Source organism: Morus notabilis, unplaced genomic scaffold (genome assembly GCF_000414095.1).
Source record: "Morus notabilis unplaced genomic scaffold, ASM41409v2 Scaffold2693, whole genome shotgun sequence".
NCBI lineage: Eukaryota > Viridiplantae > Streptophyta > Magnoliopsida > Rosales > Moraceae > Morus > Morus notabilis.
The window spans coordinates 93624-116957 of record NW_010362811.1 but is presented as its reverse complement, the minus strand read 5'-3'; the positions used below and the strand labels follow the sequence as shown (position 1 = coordinate 116957).

The 23334-nt window shown below is 33.9% G+C and overlaps 3 protein-coding genes across 4 annotated transcripts; 1 reads left to right on the top strand and 2 right to left on the bottom strand.

The window, feature by feature from the left end:
- Window positions 1–635: 635 nt before the first annotated feature.
- On the top strand, window positions 636–4461 carry LOC21389051 (AP2-like ethylene-responsive transcription factor BBM1). The gene is made up of 8 exons (XM_010102938.2): window positions 636–900; window positions 1044–1737; window positions 1860–1942; window positions 2229–2317; window positions 2753–2826; window positions 3086–3136; window positions 3406–3482; window positions 3593–4461. The coding sequence occupies exons 1-8, from the start codon at window positions 636–638 to the stop codon at window positions 4459–4461; spliced, it is 2202 nt and encodes a 733-aa protein (XP_010101240.2).
- Window positions 4462–8711: 4250 nt separating this feature from the next.
- On the bottom strand, window positions 8712–12684 carry LOC21389050 (phospholipase A(1) LCAT3). Of its 2 annotated transcripts, none has more exons than XM_024168750.1 (12): window positions 12474–12684; window positions 12054–12330; window positions 11555–11646; window positions 11304–11431; window positions 11039–11174; window positions 10873–10924; window positions 10614–10714; window positions 10265–10444; window positions 9870–10027; window positions 9510–9564; window positions 9234–9287; window positions 8712–9143 (listed from the first exon to the last, which is right to left on the bottom strand). In XM_024168750.1, the coding sequence occupies exons 2-12, from the start codon at window positions 12280–12282 to the stop codon at window positions 8961–8963; spliced, it is 1368 nt and encodes a 455-aa protein (XP_024024518.1). In that variant the 5' UTR covers window positions 12283–12330; window positions 12474–12684; the 3' UTR covers window positions 8712–8960. The 2 variants fall into 2 exon arrangements, with proteins under 2 accessions (XP_024024518.1, XP_024024519.1); XM_024168751.1 differs by having other exon boundaries at window positions 12543–12679.
- Window positions 12685–16849: 4165 nt separating this feature from the next.
- On the bottom strand, window positions 16850–18497 carry LOC21389048 (60S ribosomal protein L38). The gene is made up of 3 exons (XM_024168754.1): window positions 18414–18497; window positions 17274–17457; window positions 16850–17096 (listed from the first exon to the last, which is right to left on the bottom strand). Exons 1-3 carry the CDS (start codon window positions 18414–18416, stop codon window positions 17074–17076), a joined length of 210 nt encoding a protein of 69 aa, XP_024024522.1. The 5' UTR covers window positions 18417–18497; the 3' UTR covers window positions 16850–17073.
- Between the last annotated feature and the right edge of the window lie 4837 nt (window positions 18498–23334).

The window sequence follows — 23334 nt, the reverse complement described above, 5'->3', positions numbered from 1 at the left end:
CATTCTTAATCTTCCTATAAATGAATTAAAGAGAATAGGAAGAGATTGTGTGTGTGTGTCTATATATATCTATATATATATATATATGATCAAAAACCCCCCGAACACTTTTGATTTGGGCACCTTTTTTTAACAAAAAAAATAACTTTTTTATACCAAATTACACTATCACCCTCGCCACCTCATCATACCCTACTCGTCATTAATCTTAGAGCCAAACTTGAGTTTAAGGCTCGATCCATGCCCTTGAAGTACACGAGGCGCCCCTTTATGATTTGTGTGTGTGTGAGAGAGAGAGAGACATCTAGCTATAGAGAGAGAGAGAGAGAGAGTAATATAAAATCTTCTTTCATTTGGCTCTGGAAGAGATTATTTTGCTATTCCATCTTTAGAGAGTTTTTGACCTTTCCTCTTCTTCTTCATCATCTTCTTCGTCTTCTTCTTCTTCTTCACTTACAATATCTCTCTCACTCTCTACTCATAAATTCATGCATGGACTAATTCCTGTGATCATCTGCCTTATAGGCTAATATTATTAGATTCCATTAATATCAATATTTAGCACTACTCACTCTTAGAAAGGTCCCTCAACAACATATATATATATACATATATATATATATATATATATATCTATGGCTTCCATGAACTGGCTGGGCTTTTCTCTTTCCCCTCAAGAACTCCCTGCATCAAACCCTCATCATCACCATGATCAAGATCACTCTGCTCAGTCCACAGTAGTCTCACGCCTTGGCTTCAACTCCGATGAAATCTCCGGTAACGATGTCTCCGGCGAGTGCTTCGATCTCACTTCCGACTCCACTGCTCCTTCCCTAAACCATCTCCCTCCCCCTTTTGGCATACTTGAAGCCTTCAACCGAAACAATCATCACTCCCAAGGTCTTGCCTCACTCTCATCATTAATTTTTCAAGCAAATCTTTTTTAAAAAAAAAATGTAAAGGATCAATATAAAACAAGAACTATATGTGTTTTATCTTCATTTAGATTACAGTTTTGTTTGACTTTTTTTTTTGCTTTGCAGATTGGAATATGAAGGGTTTAGGGATGAACTCGGACACAAACTACAAGACTAGCTCATCATCAGACTTCTCTATGCTAATGGGTAACACTCAAAACCCAGAAAACCAACATCAACATCAACAACAACAACCGAAGCTCGAGAACTTCCTCGGCCGACACTCTTTTCATCATCACGACCACACCGGCGTTTCATACAGCCCCAACCCTGCCGCCGCCGCAGACTACATGTTCCCGACAACCTGCGGCTCTCTGCACGTGCCGTCGGAGGCGGTGGACCGTGGTGCAAACAACAACAGCAACAGCAACAACAACAATAGCAGCTCCATTGGGCTTTCCATGATCAAGACGTGGCTAAGGAACCAGCCAGCGCCGACGACCCAGCAGGAGAACAAAAACGACGTCGGTGCAACTACTGGTAATGGTGCTTGTGGGAATAGTAATACTGCTACTACTGCTAATGGGCAGAGTAGCCTCTCGCTTTCGATGAGTACTGGATCGCAGTCCAGCTCGCCTTTGCCACTTCTTGCGGCGGCGAGCGGTGGAGAGAGTTCTTCGTCGGATAATAATAAACAGCAGCAGCAGCCGAGGACAACGGCGGCGGGGATCGATAGCCAGACTGGAGCTATTGAGGCCGTGCCTAGAAAGTCCATTGATACTTTTGGACAAAGAACTTCTATATACCGTGGTGTAACAAGGTTAGGTTATGATCAATATCTTTTTTTTTTTTTTTGGGTGCATTTCAGTGGGTTTGGGTGTAACAACGTGAGCTTTTCTTTTTGTTTTTGTTTTTTTGTTTTTTGTTTTTTTTTTCTTACAGGCATAGATGGACAGGTAGATATGAGGCTCATCTATGGGATAATAGTTGCAGAAGAGAAGGCCAAACTCGTAAGGGAAGGCAAGGTATAATGTTATTCACCTTTTTTTTTTTTTTTTTTGCATTTCTATGTCGGTAATTAATATTTCTATACTTTCACAAATATGTATGCTTGTACTAACTAGTGTTCTTCTTGATGTGGGTTCTTCCTCTCCCTCATTTAATCTGGGGCTTCTTGATCTCCTAAACTTGCAGTTTACTTGGGTAAGTTCGGAACAAGAGTTTTCCATTCTAATTCAAATATCTTTTCAATGTTTGTTAATTTAATAACTCTTCATCACTTCTGATTTTTCTTTATTATTTTCACTGTAGGAGGTTATGACAAAGAAGAAAAGGCGGCTAGAGCTTATGATCTAGCAGCATTGAAATACTGGGGTACCACAACCACTACTAATTTCCCTGTGAGTTTTCTTATTTATTTATTTATTTATTTATATATTTTTTGTCCTTCCAGTTCCTTCTATATATTAAATTAAAACATGCATTATATTTATAGGCCGGTTAGCACCAAGTGACTGTGGAGTCATATTGACTATTTATTTGGTTTTCAAATAACTATACGTAGTTAAATTGCAAAAAAGTCTTTCAAATGCATAATCTGCACCATAACAAGCACATATAAAGTTCTATTTATCCTAGAAGTAGGGATTACTGTATTGAGCACTAAATTAAGGTGCATTTACATAATGTCCGTAGTGCTCGTAAAAAGTGTAGTCGTCCCTAATAACGGGAATGTGTCAAATAACTAAACAACAAAGATGCATGAGTACTGCTGTTGTTATGTATACGTCTGCTGATTAAGCAAATCATTTTCTTTCTCTTATGGCGTAAATCAGATCAGTAATTACGAAAAGGAATTGGAAGAAATGAAGCACATGACAAGGCAGGAATATGTAGCCTCTTTGCGAAGGTATAATTAATATAGCTTGAAATGTCATGCACTGTAGCTTCATATTGCACATATATAACCACACTTCTGGATGAAGCACATGACAAGGCAGGAATATGTAGCCTCTTTGCGAAGGTATAATATAGCTTGAAATGTCATGCACTGTAGCTTCATATTGCACATATATAACCACACTTCTGGCATATCGAAAGCAGATTTTATTTACTTCAAAACATATATGGAAAAGGGATTTTTAACTTTAGCAATAATTTTGGTGCAGGAAGAGTAGTGGGTTTTCTCGGGGTGCGTCCATTTACCGAGGTGTAACAAGGTAAATATATAATAGCAGTACCGAAAATGAACTGAATATTAACATCAAATTATGTTCAATATTGACATTATGAACTCTTTTGAACCTCAAGTACTTGAGAGGACTAAAAAGTTCACGAACAGAAGTTGAAATGCCGATTTGTATCTCTCATTTCTGAGTACTCACTAGCACTTTTTCACGTTACTTTGTTCAACAATCAATTATAACTATTGTTGGAATCAATATAAATCGTGCATTTTTTCTTCTTTTTTTTGGTTGGGTAACGACAGACACCACCAGCACGGAAGATGGCAAGCGAGGATTGGACGAGTTGCAGGAAACAAAGACCTCTACTTGGGCACTTTCAGTAAGTCCTTAATTATAACAATATATATTTGATCAACCATAATTATTTATGAAGACAAGCTGTTTGTAAAAAAAGCCAGGACAAATATAAAATGTTGATATTTCATATAGGCACACAAGAGGAAGCAGCAGAGGCATACGACATTGCAGCCATCAAGTTCCGAGGGCTAAACGCAGTGACGAACTTCGACATGAGCAGATACGACGTCAAGTCCATCCTGGAGAGCAGCACACTGCCAATCGGCGGGGCAGCGAAGCGGCTGAAAGACGTCGAGAAAGCGGAAATGACGGTCGACGGACAGCGCATAACCGACGACGACAACATGAGCTCTCAGCTCACCGACGCCATCAGCAACTACGGCCACCACAATACCTGGCCCACACTCGCATTCCAGCAGCCTAATTTCGTTATGCATAATTACCCGTACGGCCAAAGGGTTTGGTGCAAGCAAGAGCAGGATACTACTTCTGATCAACATAGCAGCTTTCCTCATGATCTTCACCACCAGCTTCAGCTGAGCAACACCCACAATTTCATTCAACCAAATTCCGTTCTTCACAATCTGATGGGAATTGATCACTCGTCTCCCACCATTGAACATAGCTCCGGTTCAAACTCCGTCATGTATGGGGACAACAATAACGGTAATAACTACGGAAACGGTACTAATAGTACTGGTGGGTACGTGATTCCTATGGCAACAGTTATAGCAAGCGATCAAGGAAATAACGGTTTTGGTGATAGTACTACTAGTACTACAACTCATGATGTGTTTGGTACATCCACGGATGCTTATCATAGGAGCTTGTATTATCTGCCGCAGCAATCGCAGGTTGGTGTGGTTAAGGCCAGTGCTTATGACCAGGGCTCGGCCTGCAACAACTGGGTTCCGACCGCCGTCCCGACCCTCGCACCGAGGTCTAATAACATGGCGGTTTGCCACGGAACTCCGACTTTCACGGTTTGGAACGATGCATAGAAACTGACTAGCTACTGATGATATGGAGAAGCAAGAAGAAGAAGAAGAAGAAGGAGAAGGAGAAGAAGAAGAAGAAGGAGAAGAAGGGAAATGGGGAATGTGGTTTTCTTTTATTATATTTTATTCTGGTTGTGGGAAGGAAAAAGGGAATAGGGATGTATACGCCAACTGATTTCCTAATTTTGGTTTTTTATTCTCCTAATTTTGTGTTTACTAATTATGATCATGTAGGGAAAATTGTCATAGGACCTTTGTGTTTTGGGTCTCTAACTCGCGGCTATCCATATATTGTAGCATGCAATGCAAAATTTCTAAAAAGGATCTAGTTTGAAGTTCAGCCATAGCATATGAGACTTTAGTTTCTCTCTTGCTATGAATTTTGGGAAACTTCAGACTTGTGTGGATCCTCGGAAAGTTTTATTTGTTAATTTCACAAGGCCTTTTTGTAACTTCCATTAATAACTATAGTACACGTATGATAAAAAGAATGTCTTTTTTTTTTTTTCAGTAACTCTTCTGTGCTCCATGACCAAGTCGTCCAAATCTATTTGTGATCAGTGCATGTACAAAAGTAATTTTCTTGATGCTTAGCAAAGAAGATCACACAAGTACATATAGATAGAATAAGTGCCTAATTACTCATTGTGCAATTTTCACTTCAGTTTTTATAACTTTTTTTTTCCCACTCCTCTAGTTTATTTGAATAACATGAGCAATGGGGTACCCAAGAATATGGGCAATATTTATGGAGAAAGGAACACGGGATATCTTTCTAATTTCCCAACCCTAGGAACTCTTTCCCATCCAATGCTTGTAATTATTAATTTTATGGAATATGGTTCCTGTCCAATGAAGGAAATGAGTATATTGTTTATATCACCATGAAGTATATAATATTGTTCCACGCCATTATTATTTTTGTTGGCCGTATAATAATTTTGTCTCTTAATATAAGGTAGTGAGTAGTGAAATATCCATTCCTTTTTTTATATAAACTATAGATCTTATAAATTCTTTATAGATTTGAAATTAAGTTTACGTGATCAGTACAAAGAACCAAAAGCAACATATATAAGATATATCATATATCATTGATAATAATTATTGAATGTGTATATACATCATGAAAACCGAGGACAGAATTTTTTTTGTTTTTTTTTTTTTTGGTTTTTTGGGTGGTGGAAGAAGACAGAGAGTTATGCAATATTCAAAGGGGAAAAGCCCGGTGGGAACTGGGATTGCATTGGAGAAATCAGCGGAGCACCCGTGCCTTCTCGGAAAGAATACCTCACTACACTCACCACTACGTGAATATTGATCTCTCTCTCTCTCTCTCTCTCTCTCTCTCTCTCTCCTCCTTTCTCTCTCTCTCTCTCTCTTGTTTTGTTTTTTTCGCCCTCTTAATCAAAAAAAAAAAAAAAAAAAAAAAAAACCCCTCCATCAAAGAAGAGATTTCCAAGAAAAGTAAAACTTTATTAAAGCTATGAAAGGTCCAAACCCCATGCCCCTTTTTTGCATCCCATGCCTTGTCTATACATACATACGCTTAAACGTAATTTTCTTTCTCTTTTTTGTCCGTATTAAGTATTAACTACTCGTGTCTATATGTATATATTTATTGAATTAGAGTATGATCAATGGAAAGGTCATGCTTTTTTTATACGTGGGTTTTGTGTATGTTTTACTCCACTTCTTTGAATATAATCAATCATACATGTATTATAATGTCCTTGCCGACCTTTTAATTTTGTTCTGAGAGCATGACAAGCGAATTTATTAATACTAAACTTGTATTATTAACTGAATGCCATAGATAAAGACACGAAATATTACGAAGTGGTCTATAAACATATTTATGGTATATTAAGAGATCGGTCATTTAAAGACGTTCCCTGCCTTGTCACTCTCCTAGGTTTTTATATATAAAATTGTGAGCCCAATTCTTCTTCCTCATGTAGACATGGCACAAAAATCCAACGTTCAAGTCAGATACTATTTAGAGAGAGAGAGAGAGAGAGAGATGGCATTTGAGCTGCTTCATTTGCGACATATAATATAATTATATATATGTATATGTACATATATTATAAAAATGCATGCCTCATGCGTGTCTGTGACTGTCGCTTACTTATCTCAAATAGAATCATCTCATAAGCCAACAGGCCTAGGAATGCTCATTCTCGTCTCTTTCTTGGGGTTTTCATTCATCTTAAATTTTGATTATAACCCCAAAACCCTATGAGGTTAGGAAACTCTGTTTGGGATTCAAACTTTTTGACTTTGACCAACCCCTCCCACCTCCCCCTCCCCTTAAGCTATATGAATAAATAAAAAAACAAAACAAACAAATTAGAAAAAAAAAACAAACAAACAAATTAGTTTTTTATAAAAAAAAAAATAAAAATAAAAAAAGTCCTATAACATTTCCTTGAACTTGCAAGAAAATATCTTGGATCCGAGTGCATATAATTACTAGTATCCCATGGCCTAAGTTGATCTTCTTCTTTGCCATGTGTATATGTGCCAACTCTCTATGTGTTGGCATGCATGAACTTGAATAGTAAAAATTAGGTGCACCCTTTTGCGTGTGCCTTAAGTTGGTCTAATTCTTTTCTTAATAGTACCACTTGTACACATCTACATTACATTGTTTGGAGATATTATAGCAGGTAGGTATGAAATCCTTTTGTCTAGCTACTTGCATGTGTTGGGTTGAATATATATATATATATATATATATATACACACATATATAGCTTACTTTATGTTTCCCCTTATATATAGGATCATCACCATATCCCGGCCTCTACCAATATTTACAGCAAAGTGTCCTTTTGTGTGCACATATAGGAAAGAGGAAGCAAGAATTCTTCTTGTTCATATGTTAAGCAATGAATGTGTCTCCTTTCTTTTAGCATAAAAGGAGAAAAAAGAAACCCTTCTTAAAACTTTATGGCAATAATATTGGATTGGGATTACGTGGGGACAGATTTCACTTTTGGGATACACTGTCAAAGCTTTGCTGAGTAAGAAAAATTACAACATTAATCAATTCAAAGGGAATATATGGATGCTAGGGCTTACACATGTGAGTTTGAAATGGAAAAGTATGAAGATTGGTGATAAAGATTCCCAAATAAATAAGGGTTTCTTTACGGTGGAGAAGATTATTTTGCTCTATTAATAAGAATTGTGTTTTAATCGTTGAATTAGTTTTTCAACTGTATGATCTGAAATAAGAATAATTACGTGTTGTAATTTTTAATGGGAATTTACAAATTTGATCGAATATACGAATAAGAACAGTTAAAAACAACGGAGTAAAAATGCATATCCTACAATAAAAGATTCCGAAATAAATAGAAGAGGAAGAAGATTGGTAAAACTTTTGGAGCTGATTAATGAAGTGTGGGGGGAATGCAATCATGAAGGCGCTGCTAGATGAACAACTTCGATCAAGTGCTAAACTTGTGATATTGTTAGGAGAATAATGATTCCTTGGAAATTGAAATTCTTCAAAGGATGAGACTTGGGCCTACTTACCTTCACTTGGGGCCATCATAGTCTGATGACGAACCATGGACCAACTGTCGAATTCTTCGACCCACTAACTTTGCTACAGAAGCCATATCATTTTCCAAACATTTAAAAATAACGAAAATAGTAAAAAATAGGTGAAAAGTTTAAGGAAGTATATAGGTTAACTTTTAATTATATAAATTAATAGACCATAACTTGTTAAGTTATGGTTCATAACCAGATAAGTTATGGACAAACTTGTCAAGTTATGGTTCATAACCAGACAAGTTATAGATGAAAACAGTAATTTGACCTATTTATTAACTTATGTAAACTATTAACCTATTAATTTTAATTCATCTCAAATCTTGACCTATTTCTCTCTTTTTCCCTTTAAATAATGGGAATCATAGCTCCCCAATAATTGACATCCCTAGTAAATAAATATATAAATTTACCAATTATTATCATCATTTACCAGTCTAGTCTGCGTTTGTTCAACTTGCTTTATTGATAATTTTTTATCAAAAAAAAAAAAATTGCTTTATTGATAATTTTCAATGAGCATGTTTCTGATCACAACTGTATGTTTTGACATTTAGACAAAATCACACATCACATATATATTAAATGCTAATTGTCATAGTGATACATATCTGATGGTATGTATCGGTTCAAAGTAGATCCTTTTTTCACACTTTACCGTAAAAATCTAAAATTTGTAATCATCCGAGCATATGTCAATTGTTACTTAATTGCTATATCGGGTTTTTTTTTTTTTTTTTTCGAGTCCTGTAAATATATTCATGGCATGTTTCAGTTACTCAGAGGCCATATCTGTGTCCAGAAATTACATACCAGGCTAGAAAAATACAAATTCAATCCATGTATCACGGTCATAACTCATAATAATTATAAATAATGGTATACATGTGCAATATTATTATTACTATTATATCCTTTTCAAGCAGAAAAGGATTTTACACGTTCACATGCATACTTGAAGAAGGAATGTCTGCAACTCTGGACGTTTTGGAATGCTTGCTGACCTTCTGCTCTACTCCCAACCATTTTTGGATATATTTGAAAACAGAATTGTCCTTTAACAGTTGCCTATGAGCAGCTGCAATTGCCACTCTTTCAGCTGCTTCAAATCCATCTGCCTGTAAAATGGAAAGAAACAAGGAATCATAAATTAGATAACTATTTGCATAGGCTGCTCAAAATTTTAACATAAGCATCAGGTGAAATACCATTGCTGATTCGGTGGGAACTGTTCCGTCGCCATCAACATTTGAATACTGGGGCTGGAACGAGGAAACGACGTAAATTTAACGAGATACAACAAGCATGAGCATATATCATTTGCCAAGACACATTTTGGAACATGTTTAGCTGTGACTAGAGGGGCTTTGTTTCATGGACTAGTGAAGGCATGAGTTAATATATGTGGTTTTAGAAATCTGTGGCTAAATCATATAACTACTTCTAAAAGGTTCATGTTTTAGAAGCAAATATAAATCACTCACCGTTGAGTGGCATATTTCAGACAAGTCTTCGATTGGAGATTTTTCCGAGCCATAGCTGCAGTTGTGGTACTCATATGATCAGATGCAATTTTAGCTGCAACAATTGCAAGTTTGGAAAGAAAAAGTGCACATCTTTGTTTTAAATAAAAAAGAGGATACATAAAGAGAAAACATCGTCCTATGTCAGTTGTTCAAATCCTGTTTGAATTTTAAGATGACAATTGAAAAAGATTTACCATATGCAGTTCAAACAAAGATCCCAGTCAATACTAGTAGCTGCAAGACTCAAACTTAGACCTAACTACAGTTTTGATTGCGTGCTGGATATTTTGTATCTTGCAGAGTTGCTCGTTGCCATACCATACATCATAAGGCGTGTCGAACGATGTCCCATAGATGTTGTAGAAGGAGACACCATCTGGTAATTTCGCCTTGTTCAAAACTTGCCGAGTACCAGCGGCCCATTTGAGAATGGCGAAGTTAAAGGGCAGAGCTATTTTATTCCCATCATATTCTAGCTGCATTGTAAAATTTATGAGCTCTAGCTTTTAGTTAAGAAAAGATAATGGCCATAGAAAGATCAATGAAAATCACCAAAACCCAGCCTCTTTTGAAAAATAAAAATAATAATAATAAAGGATTTAGATTGTAATTAGGGGAAATGCTGATGTGAAAAGAAGAAATTCAGACCTCTACCAACACAATCCAAAATGTATAGTTATGGAAAGTTCTCTATTGGCAGTAGACAGTAGTACCTCATTGTTCCTCAATGCTTCTTCAAACAAAGTTATACATTCAGTAGAGTCATAGTTTTCCAATTCAACAGAAGTTTCTCCACCTTTAGATTTCTTTCGCCAAACATGTATTTGCGGTTGCTTCTTCCAATTAAATTCTGGATTCGCCAACATTTCATAAATCGATGGACACTCGATCAGCTACACAAAGAAACAGACATGTCTAATGTTAAGAAACAGACATGTCTAATGTTCAGTATTTCAAGATGTCGAGATGATTCCATCTTGAACAGACAATTATGATCTGCATTTTCCGTTCCTGAATCTAAAATACGCCAACAAGGACAAGAAATCTAACTTATGTACTCACCAGCTGGTGCATTGACCACCTTGACACAAAAAAGAAGCTTTCAAAGCCTTCAACAAACTGCAATCCAGTTAAAAGAGAATCATTGATGCTTCCTGGTGCACCTGTTAACACATATTTCAGCCAAAAATCATTACAAGATACCAAAATTTGTAGAAAATCCTTAATCTCTCCAACAATCAAGAGATGTGAAAATCAACTAATATTGATATGAGAAGCAATCATATTCTCCACAGGAAAAAAGCAGTGTAAAGAGCACAACCTTGAAAGGGACACGCGATGGCGATCCACTTTTTCACATATTTCGCGAATAACTGTTGGTGCATAATTAAAAGCACAGATCAGGAGACTTTCAAGTAATGAAGTGCTTATACTTCTAAAAAAATTGTGATTCTCATTTCAACTAGTGACAGAGAAAATACGCGTACATCACTATGTAGCGACAGAAAGCACTGCACTAGCAGACCTCCCATCGAGTGCGTAATTATGCTAACTTGTCTACCCCCAGAGGCCTTGTAAGCGGATTCCAACTTTGTCTTAAGGCCATCCATCAACTTATCAATTCTTCCAACACAGCAAGATAGTGAATAGTTTTGATGAAATCACCAAAAACACCAAACAATTGAAAATCAAATAACCAAGAAAGGAATTCAACCACAAAGAGTAGTAACATGATATAGAACATAAAATAACCTAATGCTTTGCCGGAAATCGTAACCATATCCAAACAATGTGGCCCCCTTCTTGTACCCACATTTCACAAGCATATCAATCATATCATGGAAATGGTAAATCTCTGTCACATGTAAGCATTTTACAACCTTGAGAAAAAAAAAAGAAAAAAGGGGGTTGGTTTAGCAAGAAAAATTAATTCCAGCGGATAAACAAAAAATAGCAACTAATAAGCACTTTGAGAATTATGGGGAACAACTATAGAATAATACCGAAGATGGATCTAAAATATCAATTGCATAGAGACCATAATCATCATCAGGAACCACAACTTCTGTATCTTTCTCTATTGCTTCTGTGTAACCTGGAAAACGCATAATCATCGACTTCATAGTAAGCTAATTTAAACATAACAAATAGCTACACAACCAGAATTCAAAAACTGGCTCAAAAAAGGAAACATTGCCCAGGACATGTCTTGTACCTCCCCAGCCAAAAGAGCCTCTAACAAATATGTATAAGAAACTACTACGGCAAGTTCTATCCTTTTTAATTACATGTATGAATTCCACAAATTTACGAGTATTCAAGTTAAAAATTTACAATGCGTGACTTAATCTAATGATTAAAACAGAGTGGCTGTGTATATAAACTTTGCACATAAAAAGAAATCTTAAAAGCAATTTGAAAAAAAAAAAAAATAGAAAATCATCTATACTTGTATATATATACAAATGAGTGTGTGTAATAAAGAGACAGTATAGAGATGACCTGTTTTGGGATTATAAACAGAAAGGGCTTTCTTCCTGAACTCCAAGTCAGCCAAGAAGATCCGAACCCATACCCGGGTTTCGAATGAAATCCCCAATGCTTTACACTTGGAGTTGATAATAGAGCCTCCCATGCCGGTGACGAGCAGGACCGGGTCGAGATCAACGTCGGCGTCATCGGAGCTCCGGTTGTTGCCGAAACACGGCCAGTTTAATAAGCTTCCCTTCATGACCCGACCCGAAATATGTTCCGAAAACAGGGCGGAAAAAACAAGAAGCTAAAAGATAAAACCAATAAATAAATTGAAGTCTCAGACAAAAGTGGCTTGTGGAAACTAAAGAACTGTTCGAGGAAAAATAACAAAACTAACTTCACAGACGGACAGACAGACAGACAGATATCTAACAAACTGGAACTGACCGTTAAACCGCCTCAACGGTCGGAATCGCCCGGCCTGAGAACTGGTAGTTATTTTATTAATTTTTTTACCTTAAGAATGAAAAGTGGTAGTTGTTTGAGTCTGAATTGGAAGTTTGCTTTATGCAATCTCTCTGTCCCTTTTTCGAAGCACAATCATGGTGTCTTGGACTTTCTTCATTGAAGCCCCTCTTATACTTGGTCCTTAGCTAGCAAAATGAAAGGCAAGCGAGAAAAATAATGATGTAAAAATAGAGTCAATAAATACAGATCTCGTTCGTTGAAAAAAATAAATAAATAGGAGACGTTTGGTTCACGAATTAAAATCATAAGATTATAATTATTTTTAATTTACGTGTATTTTTTTAAGAGAAAATACTGTAACAAATCATGAATCATTATTCGAATCAGGGTACGAATCCCCTTACAAAACGTCACATAAGTCGATAGTTTGTGATTCTAAGACTGTATGTATCTTGTTTATACTGTTTTAGTTTTTAACTGATAAACAACGTGCACTAATCGTTTGTCACTGTTTATTGAATATTATGACCAGTAAGGGAGTTAAAGACGTATTAGTTCGGTTCGTTAATTTGAATTTTTAATTTGAGTTGAGATGTGATGTTGTATGAAAATTTTTTACTGTAACAAAAAAGTTATATGTGACTGTTTCTGAAAATTTTTTACTATAATAAAACTCAAATTCTAAACTCGAATCAGTAAAAAAAATTATTTTAATAAATTATCTTAATAAAAATATAAAAAAATATATATTTATTTTAATAAAGACATTTTATTTCGGTAAAATTTAAGCGTAAAATTTTAAAATTTTAAAAGATAATATTTTTAAGAAAAATTTTGAGTGGGGCAAGTCAGCCCATGCAACTCTGTATTATGACTATTTTTACTTTTTCTTTTTAGAATTATCATGACTACTTTTTCGAGTTATATATCCGGAACCATTAAAAATCTGTACGTGTGCATATGATAAATTTAACATTTTGAAGAAAATAGTGCATATCATGTCAATGTTTGAGAATTAATCGTTTATTTTAAACGAGATGTAGATGGATAAGCCGTGTGCGTAATAATCTCTCTCACAACTCACACCTAACCTTCTTCGACAATTTTCTTTTTTTTTTTTTTAAAAAAAATGTAGTGGGGTCAGACTCTTCTACGGTAGGTTAATCTAGAGCCTTGTAGAAACGAAGATGAGTCACATATTATTGGTTATGAGAAATTCAATTTATAGCCCTTGACTTTTGCGAAAATAACATGGGTAGAGTAGCACGTGGCATGGATGGCCTGAATGGTCAAGTGCTGCGGATAAAAATAAAATTTAAAATTTAAAAAAAAAAAAAAAAAGAATCATAAGTTGGGTGCAAATGGAGATGAAATTGTGTTAACGAGTCAAAAATGGGATAAACATAAATATTGATGGCAATGGCATAAATATGGTATCTATGAAGGATATCCTCGACAAGCCTTGCTGCTAAAGGGACTATCATATTCACAAACCCTTTTCTAGATTTTACTTTTTTTTTTCTTCTAATGGCATTCTTTTCTAGATTATTGATAATATGCTGTCGTGAAAGGTGCCAAAAAGGATTATTGATGATAAGTACCATCAAATATAACAGAAAATTAAGCCATCGTTTCATTTTGTTCGTTTGAATTGAAAATATGAGTTAAAAAGTAAATTCATATGAGAAAAAATATTATAATAAAAAGTTATACTTAAATTTTTTTGAGATAAAACACTATCATAAAAATTTAATTAGTTGTGATTCGAACTAACAGAATGAACAAAGCCTAAATACTTTCAACAAAAACAATCTGTGTTACTATTTATCACAAAAAAGAATAAAAGAAAAGGTTATCGTATGACTTTACTACGTTTCACTTTTTCAAAAAATGATTTAGTCGTATAGCGTAAGAAAAAAGAAACATTATAAATTTATTGACGGAGTCAAAAAAAAACAGTAGAGCACTATAAAAACACAAAAAAGAGTTGTTAGGTTTTGCCACGGTCCTGAGAATCATGCTCTCACTAATATATAAAAATGAAAAGCATAACATGATATTTATTTAGCGTAATACTAATTGTAAAAAAATTAATAATCATATACTGTTATTACGCATTTACAATGTAAATATTGCTTTTGACAAATGTCATGTTACACTCATTATTTTTATATATTACGTTAAAGTGTTGTCTTCTTAGAAAACCCATAGGCATATCTTAAGGTTTTTTTATAGTGATGTAATTTGTGTTTTTTATAATGATGTAATTTATACATTTCAAATACTATGAGGAACACCTATATAAATTTTTTTAAAGTGAGTAAATAAATTTTTATTTTTTTTTAACATTGAGTGAATTTGACTAACCCGCTTTGCTCCACTGTATGAACTCAATAAACATGATTGCAGGGTAACCCGCCCCATTAGAGGCAGTGGCCTCTACCCCGTCCTGTTCACATATGTAATTAGGGGTATTATCATTTCCTCAAACACTTCTGCCCTCAATTTTACGTAGAGGCAGAAAGCCAAAAACAAAATTAAAAAAAAAAATTGAAACAAATATCTATTTAAATTACATGATTCTTAATTTTTATCCATTATTTTTAATTAATATCCATTTAATCAAACACTATATTAATAAAAAAAATATTAATAAAAAATAATAGATAAAATTTACACTCATACACTTCTAAAAAAAAAAATTAAGTAAATTTCTCACAAAACTAAGGCAACTTAATATCAGAATAGGATGACTGGAATAATTACAGGAAATGCAACGGTATTTGAGTGAGGATAGCCTTTTGCCAATGGTTCAAGCCTCGTTTATTTTACTCATTTAAATTTTTAATTCTAAATTTTTATATTTAAAAATTTTAAGAAAATATTACATATATTTTTTTTTGTTAAAATTAAAAATTCTTACAAAATGTAACATCTTAACTTAAATTAAAAACTCAAATTCACAAAGCGAACAATGTCCTAAATTTTTTGCCAATGGCAGAATAAAATTCAGGCCAAAAAATCTAAAATACCTTAAAAATATATCAGGGTTAGCTTTTTTTTTCCCTCTTTCCTCCTCTCGGCTCTTTTCTTCTCTCTTCTCTCTCCTTCTTTCTCGCACTCTCCTGCACAGCCGCCCGAACAACCCCGACGCCGCTTGCTCATGGATGTTATCTCGCCTTCCCCTACTACCGACAAGCATCTCCTTCGATCGTTTCTCCTCTCTACTTCACCCGTGGATCTCCAAATTCTCTCAGCACACCCCTTTAGCAGATCCGTTGACCTTTTGGAAATTCTTGTTGCTGGTAGAGTTCCACAAATAAGGTTTGCAGCCGCCACAGTAGCGACCAATGAAATCTCTCCGCCACTAGGAAGATGAAGACCGATTCTCATCGGGTCTGAATTTTTTTTTTCCTACGGAGATTGTGTTTTTGGAAATTGATTTCTTTTTTTAATTTTTGTTTGGTACGATGCTGGTAAAAATTTTGAGAATTTTGTGGGAAAATTCGCAGGAAAAAACGTACGGAGTACGTTTGCAAGATTTCAAACGTACTCCAGCGACTACAACAATTGAACTGTCGTCAATACCGACGGTTATCAGACGGTATATCGACTAGATACCAGCGGGAAACTGGTTAGTATCTCAACCAGATACCGATGTCGCGGCCGGTATCACAACAGATACCGGCTGATATCTTTAAGATATATCTGGAATATCAAATTTAGTGTGATGATGTTGCTGTGACAATCTCTACGAATAAACTTCTTTAGGCATAAGTCAATCCAACCCTAAAATTCGTAGTATCCCTATAAGAAGCCCATGACATTGTGCTAAATGCATCCGTTACAGAACGCAGAAGCCCATGGCAAAGGCCCTATCACATTCAGTTAGAATTACAAGTTAAACTGGCCGAACAGATTAACCCAAAGCCCCAAAGCCCGTTACTATTGATCCAGTACGACCTACAACCCACCCAGTTTAATGTCCAGGCCAGGCTAGCTAGACCGATGGCGTAGAGCTAAATAATTTTTTTACCACCTTTAGTGATATTTTGGTTTTTTCCCAAAATATTACCTTATAAAAGATCGGCCAGCCCCAGCCCATCAGGCATTAGGGTCGGGCTGACCTCCCACCCTTTAGGGCTCCCGCCAAAGCCCAAATATCCAATTCCGGCAGCCTGAGTTTCAACTCTACATCCAGACAATAGCCGTCATTTTTTATTTTATATTGTTATGCAAAAATCATATTGACGTCTTGTCATTTAAACTCAAGTTTGGTCGACAATACATCAACAATATACCAGTGAATATACTTGCACAATATATTTGAGAACATGGTGAATTAAACGAGAAAAAAACACGATCAAGTTACAAGTTTCGAAAGCTGCACTGATACATTAAAAGCAGCAAAGCATTCCGGGGGTCTAGACATGAACACAATCCCGATAATTCGCATAACATATAAACTCAAAATCTTTCATATTAAGCAATAAACTACCCAAAAATTCAATAAAAAACAGAAAATGTCATAAAATAAGATGGATTCGCAATTCTAAAAGCCATGACACTATCAGAATCTTCACAGGTCCTGCACGCTCAAACCTAAACAAAAAGTGAAAGAGGCCGTCAAAACCAGGGAACAAAAACTACAAAGCAGAAAATTAACAGACTATAAACAAGTTTGTGCCCAAATTATAAACAACTTAAACCTGGCGTAACAATTGATCACAGAAGTAAACAAATTTCGAAGAAAACAAATTTCAAAGAACTAAACCGCACCTGGAGGGAGGGATTGCTTCAACTTGTCGGCCTTCTCCGAATCAAACACGCAAAGCGTGTAGAGGTACTTCGAGCAACGAACCTTGAACTTGACCACGTCTTTGCTCCTCTTGATCTTCACTGAACGGGCATCCTTCCTTCTTGCGGTAAGAAGGAAATCCTTAATCTCGTGGATCTGCTTCGGCTGTGCAACACAAAAAAAAAAATATATATATATATATATACATATATTAGATGTGTTCCTTGACATGACTTTTGACAAAGAAAATGCTAAGAGAATCTTAACGATTGTGATAGAAATGAAAAAATTATATTCACCGCTCAAAGTATCACAAGCGCAGAACCAAGAAAATAATGGCAAAAATAGAACTAAGCAGAAATAATAAAAGCTGAGTTAAAACAAAAGTTTAGACCATCATTAGAAGAAGTTACTTCCAAGATTATTAAATCTTTCTTTCAGCTCCTTGGTGTAGAAACCATTAAATCTAGAAAATCAAACAATAACAACGTTGTCTCTCACAATGTGAAAGGAAAAAAGCATAATTATAGTACGAGCAGGACAGAAACCAAATTCATTTTCACTTCAGGTTGTGAAATTGAGGTAAAGCAAATAATGAGCATTGCAATTTTATTAAACAAGTACCGGCATTTGATTTACATGCCCAAAATTATAGCACAATATATCTGATATTATCTTAGCTAGAGTAAATAAAAAATAATGACAATTGAAGGGAACAAAAATTCATCACGTTGATTAGTGTTAAGTCAAATCCATTTCTAGGACATATATATATATATATATATAGATTCTACATGTAGATTCCGATACACGGATTATGAAATACTAATACTCGGTTTTATCGTTAACTAAAATTTTTTGTTTAATCGAGATCGCCTAAGCCACAAAAGTAATAAGCGAAAACCCATAAAAATGTATAAGCCAAAGATGCTAAACAGACTAAAATTTGTTTGTCTCCGTTTTCTCGTATTAAATCAGCAACGAAAAATTAACAAAATGAACCTCGAATTTTCTACGAGAAATCTACATTTTTTTCCAGAACAATATCAAAACTAAGCCGATAAACTAATAATACAAATTCGACTATCCAAAGAAAGCATGAGAAAATAAGAGAGACTTACCATTTTGTTTGGATTCACGGAAAACCCAAGAAAGTGCTTCCGAGGCAGGCGTTCCTCTGAGAAAGCTAGACGAGGTTGAATATATACGAGGATAGGATCGTCGAAACCCTAAGTTTTGCATTGGGCTTTAAATTGGGAGCGTGCTTATGGGCCTTTGAAACCGGCCCAAGTTTTGTGTACGAGCCTGGATTTCGGCCCGTGATGTACGTTGCTCGGTGCTGAGTGGGTAAGTTGACATAAAAAAAAAGTGCATCATAGTTGGAGCTCGTGGTCCGCACGACACGAGCATGCTCTTTTTTATAAATTTGTTGAAAATATACCTCAAGACCATGTTTAGTAGTTTATATTGTATTATCATAATACAATACGGTGTTTGGTACTAAACGTATTATATAAAGGGTTAAAATGCAAAATTCTAATAATTTTAGGGTCAAAATGTAAAATTTGAAAAACTTTAGGGTCAAAATATATTTTTTAAAAGTTTCGTGGTCAAAATGAAATTATATAAAAATTTTGGGATCAAAGTGTAATTTTATAGAAAATTTTGGGTCAAAATGTAATTTTACAAAAATTTAGAGATCAAAATGTAATTTTTTAAAAATAAAAAATTTGCCTTGTGTTTCCTAAATTTTTCAATAATTATAGGCCCCGACATAATCCTATGTTAGCCTGACCCCGACCTCTAATTCCAACATAAATTATTGATTTACTATGAAATAATACAATTTAATATTTTAAAAATGAGCCGTATATATGCCTTTCCTTAACGTATTATACATATACATGAATTTAAGATTGTTGGACAATGCACGTTCTCTTAATAAGAAAAACTATTTCTTTTCAATTCTAATTATCAAATAAAATATTAAGTTTTTTGGGGCCATTAAAAAAAGGGGAAAAAAAAAAGTGTTATTTTTTTTTTTTTTTTTTTTTTTTTTTTTTTTTTTTTTTTTGTATATAAGGCAAACGATTCCTTGAGCAATCAATCAATGTCGTTTTAGAAAATTTTAAAAAAGTGAAAGCAAAAGTGTTATCTAACACGCACAAAGAAAAAGTGAATGAAACTCCCTTAACGAGAGTGTGTTTGGTTGAAGAATTCGTATCATGGTTCGAATCATGATTCGTGATTTATTATAATATTTTTTTCCATAAAAAATATACATAAATTAAGAATAATTCTTGAAGAATTCGTATCATGGTTCGAATCATGATTCGTGATTTATTATAATGTTTTTTTCCATACAAAATATACATAAATTAAGAATAATTATGAATCACGATTATGTCTTAGATATTGCTAATAGATAATAGATTAGATAGATATTTTTGTTGAAATATACAATTCACTAAAAAAATAAATAGTTCAACATATATCAATTGATTCATTTTTTTCTTTGTTTTCCTTATATTAGAATATATGAAAGTAAGATTTTTCAAAACCCCCTCGAAAAAAACTTGGGTCGGATAGATGGAGAATGTGAAAGATAGATAAATATAATTACGTTATTTGGTAAAAATAATGAGTTAAAATGATAGATGATAATTTTTTATTTAATTATTATATTGTCAATTTTACGTTTTGTTAATAATTACTTATAAAAAATCATTTTTTTAATTTTAGGTAGATTAGTAAAAATATAGAATAATCCAAAATAATGAGTATGGAGGAAGAGTCTCTCTATCTCTATCCGCTTATCCTCTTAACAAACAAGAGATTAATCCTCTCTCTTCACACCACTCTCCCCCTCCTACCCGACATACTCTAATTCTTTTCTTCAACTACTAACACTATAAATTCCAGGTGCTTAAGAAAATTCTTTAACTCATTTGCAAGGCCTATTAACAAGGGAATCATAATTTTAAGAAGCTATATAATGTTTCCAAATATTCCATGCCTTACAAACTTCTCAAGATAAGCATTAATCTAAAGTTTGTTTTGGATTAGGACACAAACTTCTCAAGATACGCATTAATCTAAATTTTGTTTTGGACTTCTTCCTATTTTAGTATAGTCTGTGTTAATTTAGGAAATGCTTAAATATGTGTCCTTTGTCTACTTTTGTTATCTAACACATCCTCATAAGAAAAAGAGTAAGTGTCAATTCTATATTTGACGTGTAATTTTTTACAAATATTGGAATTTTAGGTTTTCTTATATCTCGTTCAGTTTGCAGATTCAAGTTTTCAATTCGAGTTAAGATGTAATTTTATATGAGAGTTTTTCACTGTAATAGAAAAGTTAGATGTGACTTTTTGTAAAAACTCTTAACTGTAGCAAAACTGGAATTAAAAACTCAAATTGGTGAAATGAACGAGGCCTTAATTTCGCTTAGTTTAGTTAAGATCTTGAGTTAAAAAGTAAAGGATAATCTTGACAAATACCCTTTGAAAGTACATATGTTAATATTTTTATCTTTTATTCTTGATTTATAACATTTTTAGTCAAATAATTACACTAATAAAATAATATTTATCAAGAGTAAGGAATAAAAGTCTAAATTCATGCATTATTATAAGTAAATTCTGTAATTTTATGTGAGATAAAATATTATAATAAAAAAATTAAATTACATTTTTATATTAAAAAACATTTGTCTATATAGACGTGTCTTATATTCCCCGTTAGAGGGATGGGAACCAAAAGAACTGGGGTCCATTCATATCAAAAATAAAAAATAAAATCCACATAGCATCTGCTTTATGTTTTCCAAGTGCTAAATAAAAGAATCAACAAGAATTGCTTACTAGCCAAGTTTGAAAAGGATGATTGTCTTCCATAACCCCTAAAACAATTTACCTTTAGCTTTGCTTTTTGAATTTTTTTCCTCAAAATATATATGGAACTAAATAAATCCACCCAAAACGTTAAAACAACGCAAGCTTATTTAACATATTCTTTTGCTATGTAAAAAACTCTATTCAGCTCCAGAAAAAGTTATATGTTGTTATTAAATATTTAATAACACGTATAAATATATATATTTTTTTCCAAACAATATACATATTTATGATTTATGGTATTTTATCTTATAATAGTTATATGTCAAATCTACTTCCCTTGAAAAAGCATTTTTCCTCTATAAAGATTCGTCAAAAGGCATTTTTTTTTTTTTTTGGAAATTCTCTTCAAAAGTTGTTACCAATTTTTTTTTTCTTTTCAATTAATTCTTTTACATATAAAAAACCCTAGACGCGAGTTTTAGAGAGTGTTATGCAATAAGCTTTAAGGAATATGTTTTTAGGGTCAGTGGTTTGACTATTCATCGGACTGCTGACCTTTAAAATTTGTCAAAAAGATCACAAAGGTCACCGGCGTCAAGTTTGTGTCGATGAAAGTATAGATAGTCACCGAAATAGAGTTGTTCAGGGAGAAACAGTTTTTGATTTTCTACATTAGATATAGGACGTGTTCACCACATGATTCCATTAGAACTCCGGGAACTAGATCGTGGAAGGGAGGCGAGAAAGGTGGTTCAGAGCGTGTGGCAATCGCTGCTCGTTGGCGGCAGTGTGTGGGACTATCTCCGGTGCTTTTATCGTCGTTTCAGGAGCTTTAATCCAATGCCACTCTTACCGTGTTTCACATACCTCCAGCGTTAAGGGGCTCGATTTTGCAAGTTTAATTTATTGGGATATTTGTAGAGCTTTTTTTGTTTTTTTATTTTATGTTTTTATTTATGTTGTAATAACGGTGATGGTGTCCCCATCTACCGGTGTTAGGTATTGGCTAGAGGATGGTCCCCCCACCGCTTTAAGTTTGAGTTATGTAGCCTATTTTGGGATTGAGACGTGGTTCATCTGGAGTTGTTTCGAAGTGGCTGAACCCTGTTATAGTGCCACTAGTTGTAGGAGTTCTCTCTAGTATTCGGTAAGAGATGTGTTTGTGTTATCTAGTCATGTGAGTAGCACCCAATTTTTTACTATAGTTTTGTCCCGTATCTTAACCATTTAGTGATTTTTTATTAAAATTATGTTATTCCCTTTAAAAAAATAATTATTTTACATATAGAAAAAATACTGATAATCACATGAGTGAACTATTGTTAAAGTGGATAAAATACCATAATTTTTATTAGTTAAAAGCATTTAAAAAATACGACAAATTAACAAAACTTGATAAACTGAACTATTGTTAAAGTGGATAAAATACCATAATTTTTATTAGTTAAAAGCATTAAAAAAATTCGACAAATTAACAAAACTTGATAAAAGAAACAATCTCAAAACTGTATCCCACTGACTTTAAACTTTCAAACCATTCACATACTTTTGTTTTATTTTGCCAGTTTCCTCTACAGTGGAACATCTTAAATGCTTCCACCGGTGGAAGCGCTGCTTTTGACCCCGTTGGATTAAATTTTCAACAGTCATATTTGTATAATGAGTAGTTATACGCGACACGTTATAAATTTTTAAGATGAATATGCACATATATAATCATTGAAAATTTAATCAAACGACTAAACACAACTCTTCCACCGATGGCATTTTGGGGTTCTACCACATAATTCGCCTTATTTCGCTTATGTTTTTTAATTTTTATTTTCACAAGTGACCAAATCACCATAGGTTATCACCCATCTTGAATCACCAATCACATATTTTTCTTTTTTCTTCCAAACTTTCAAAAGAAGAGAATTTTGTTGGTAAGATCGAAAAAATGAACTATTTCGGTAGTTTTATTTTTTCACCCATCAGATTTATATCACAAATCATTTGTTTTTGTATGTTTTTATAGGATTTTTTTTAGTCTTTTTTCTTTTTTTAGAACACCAGTATTTCTTGCATATCAACTGTTAAATTTATATTAAATTTAGTCAAAAATCAAATTAAATAATGAACTATTTCGGTAGTTTTATTTTTTCACCCATCAGATTTATATCACAAATCATTTGTTTTTGTATGTTTTTATAGGATTTTT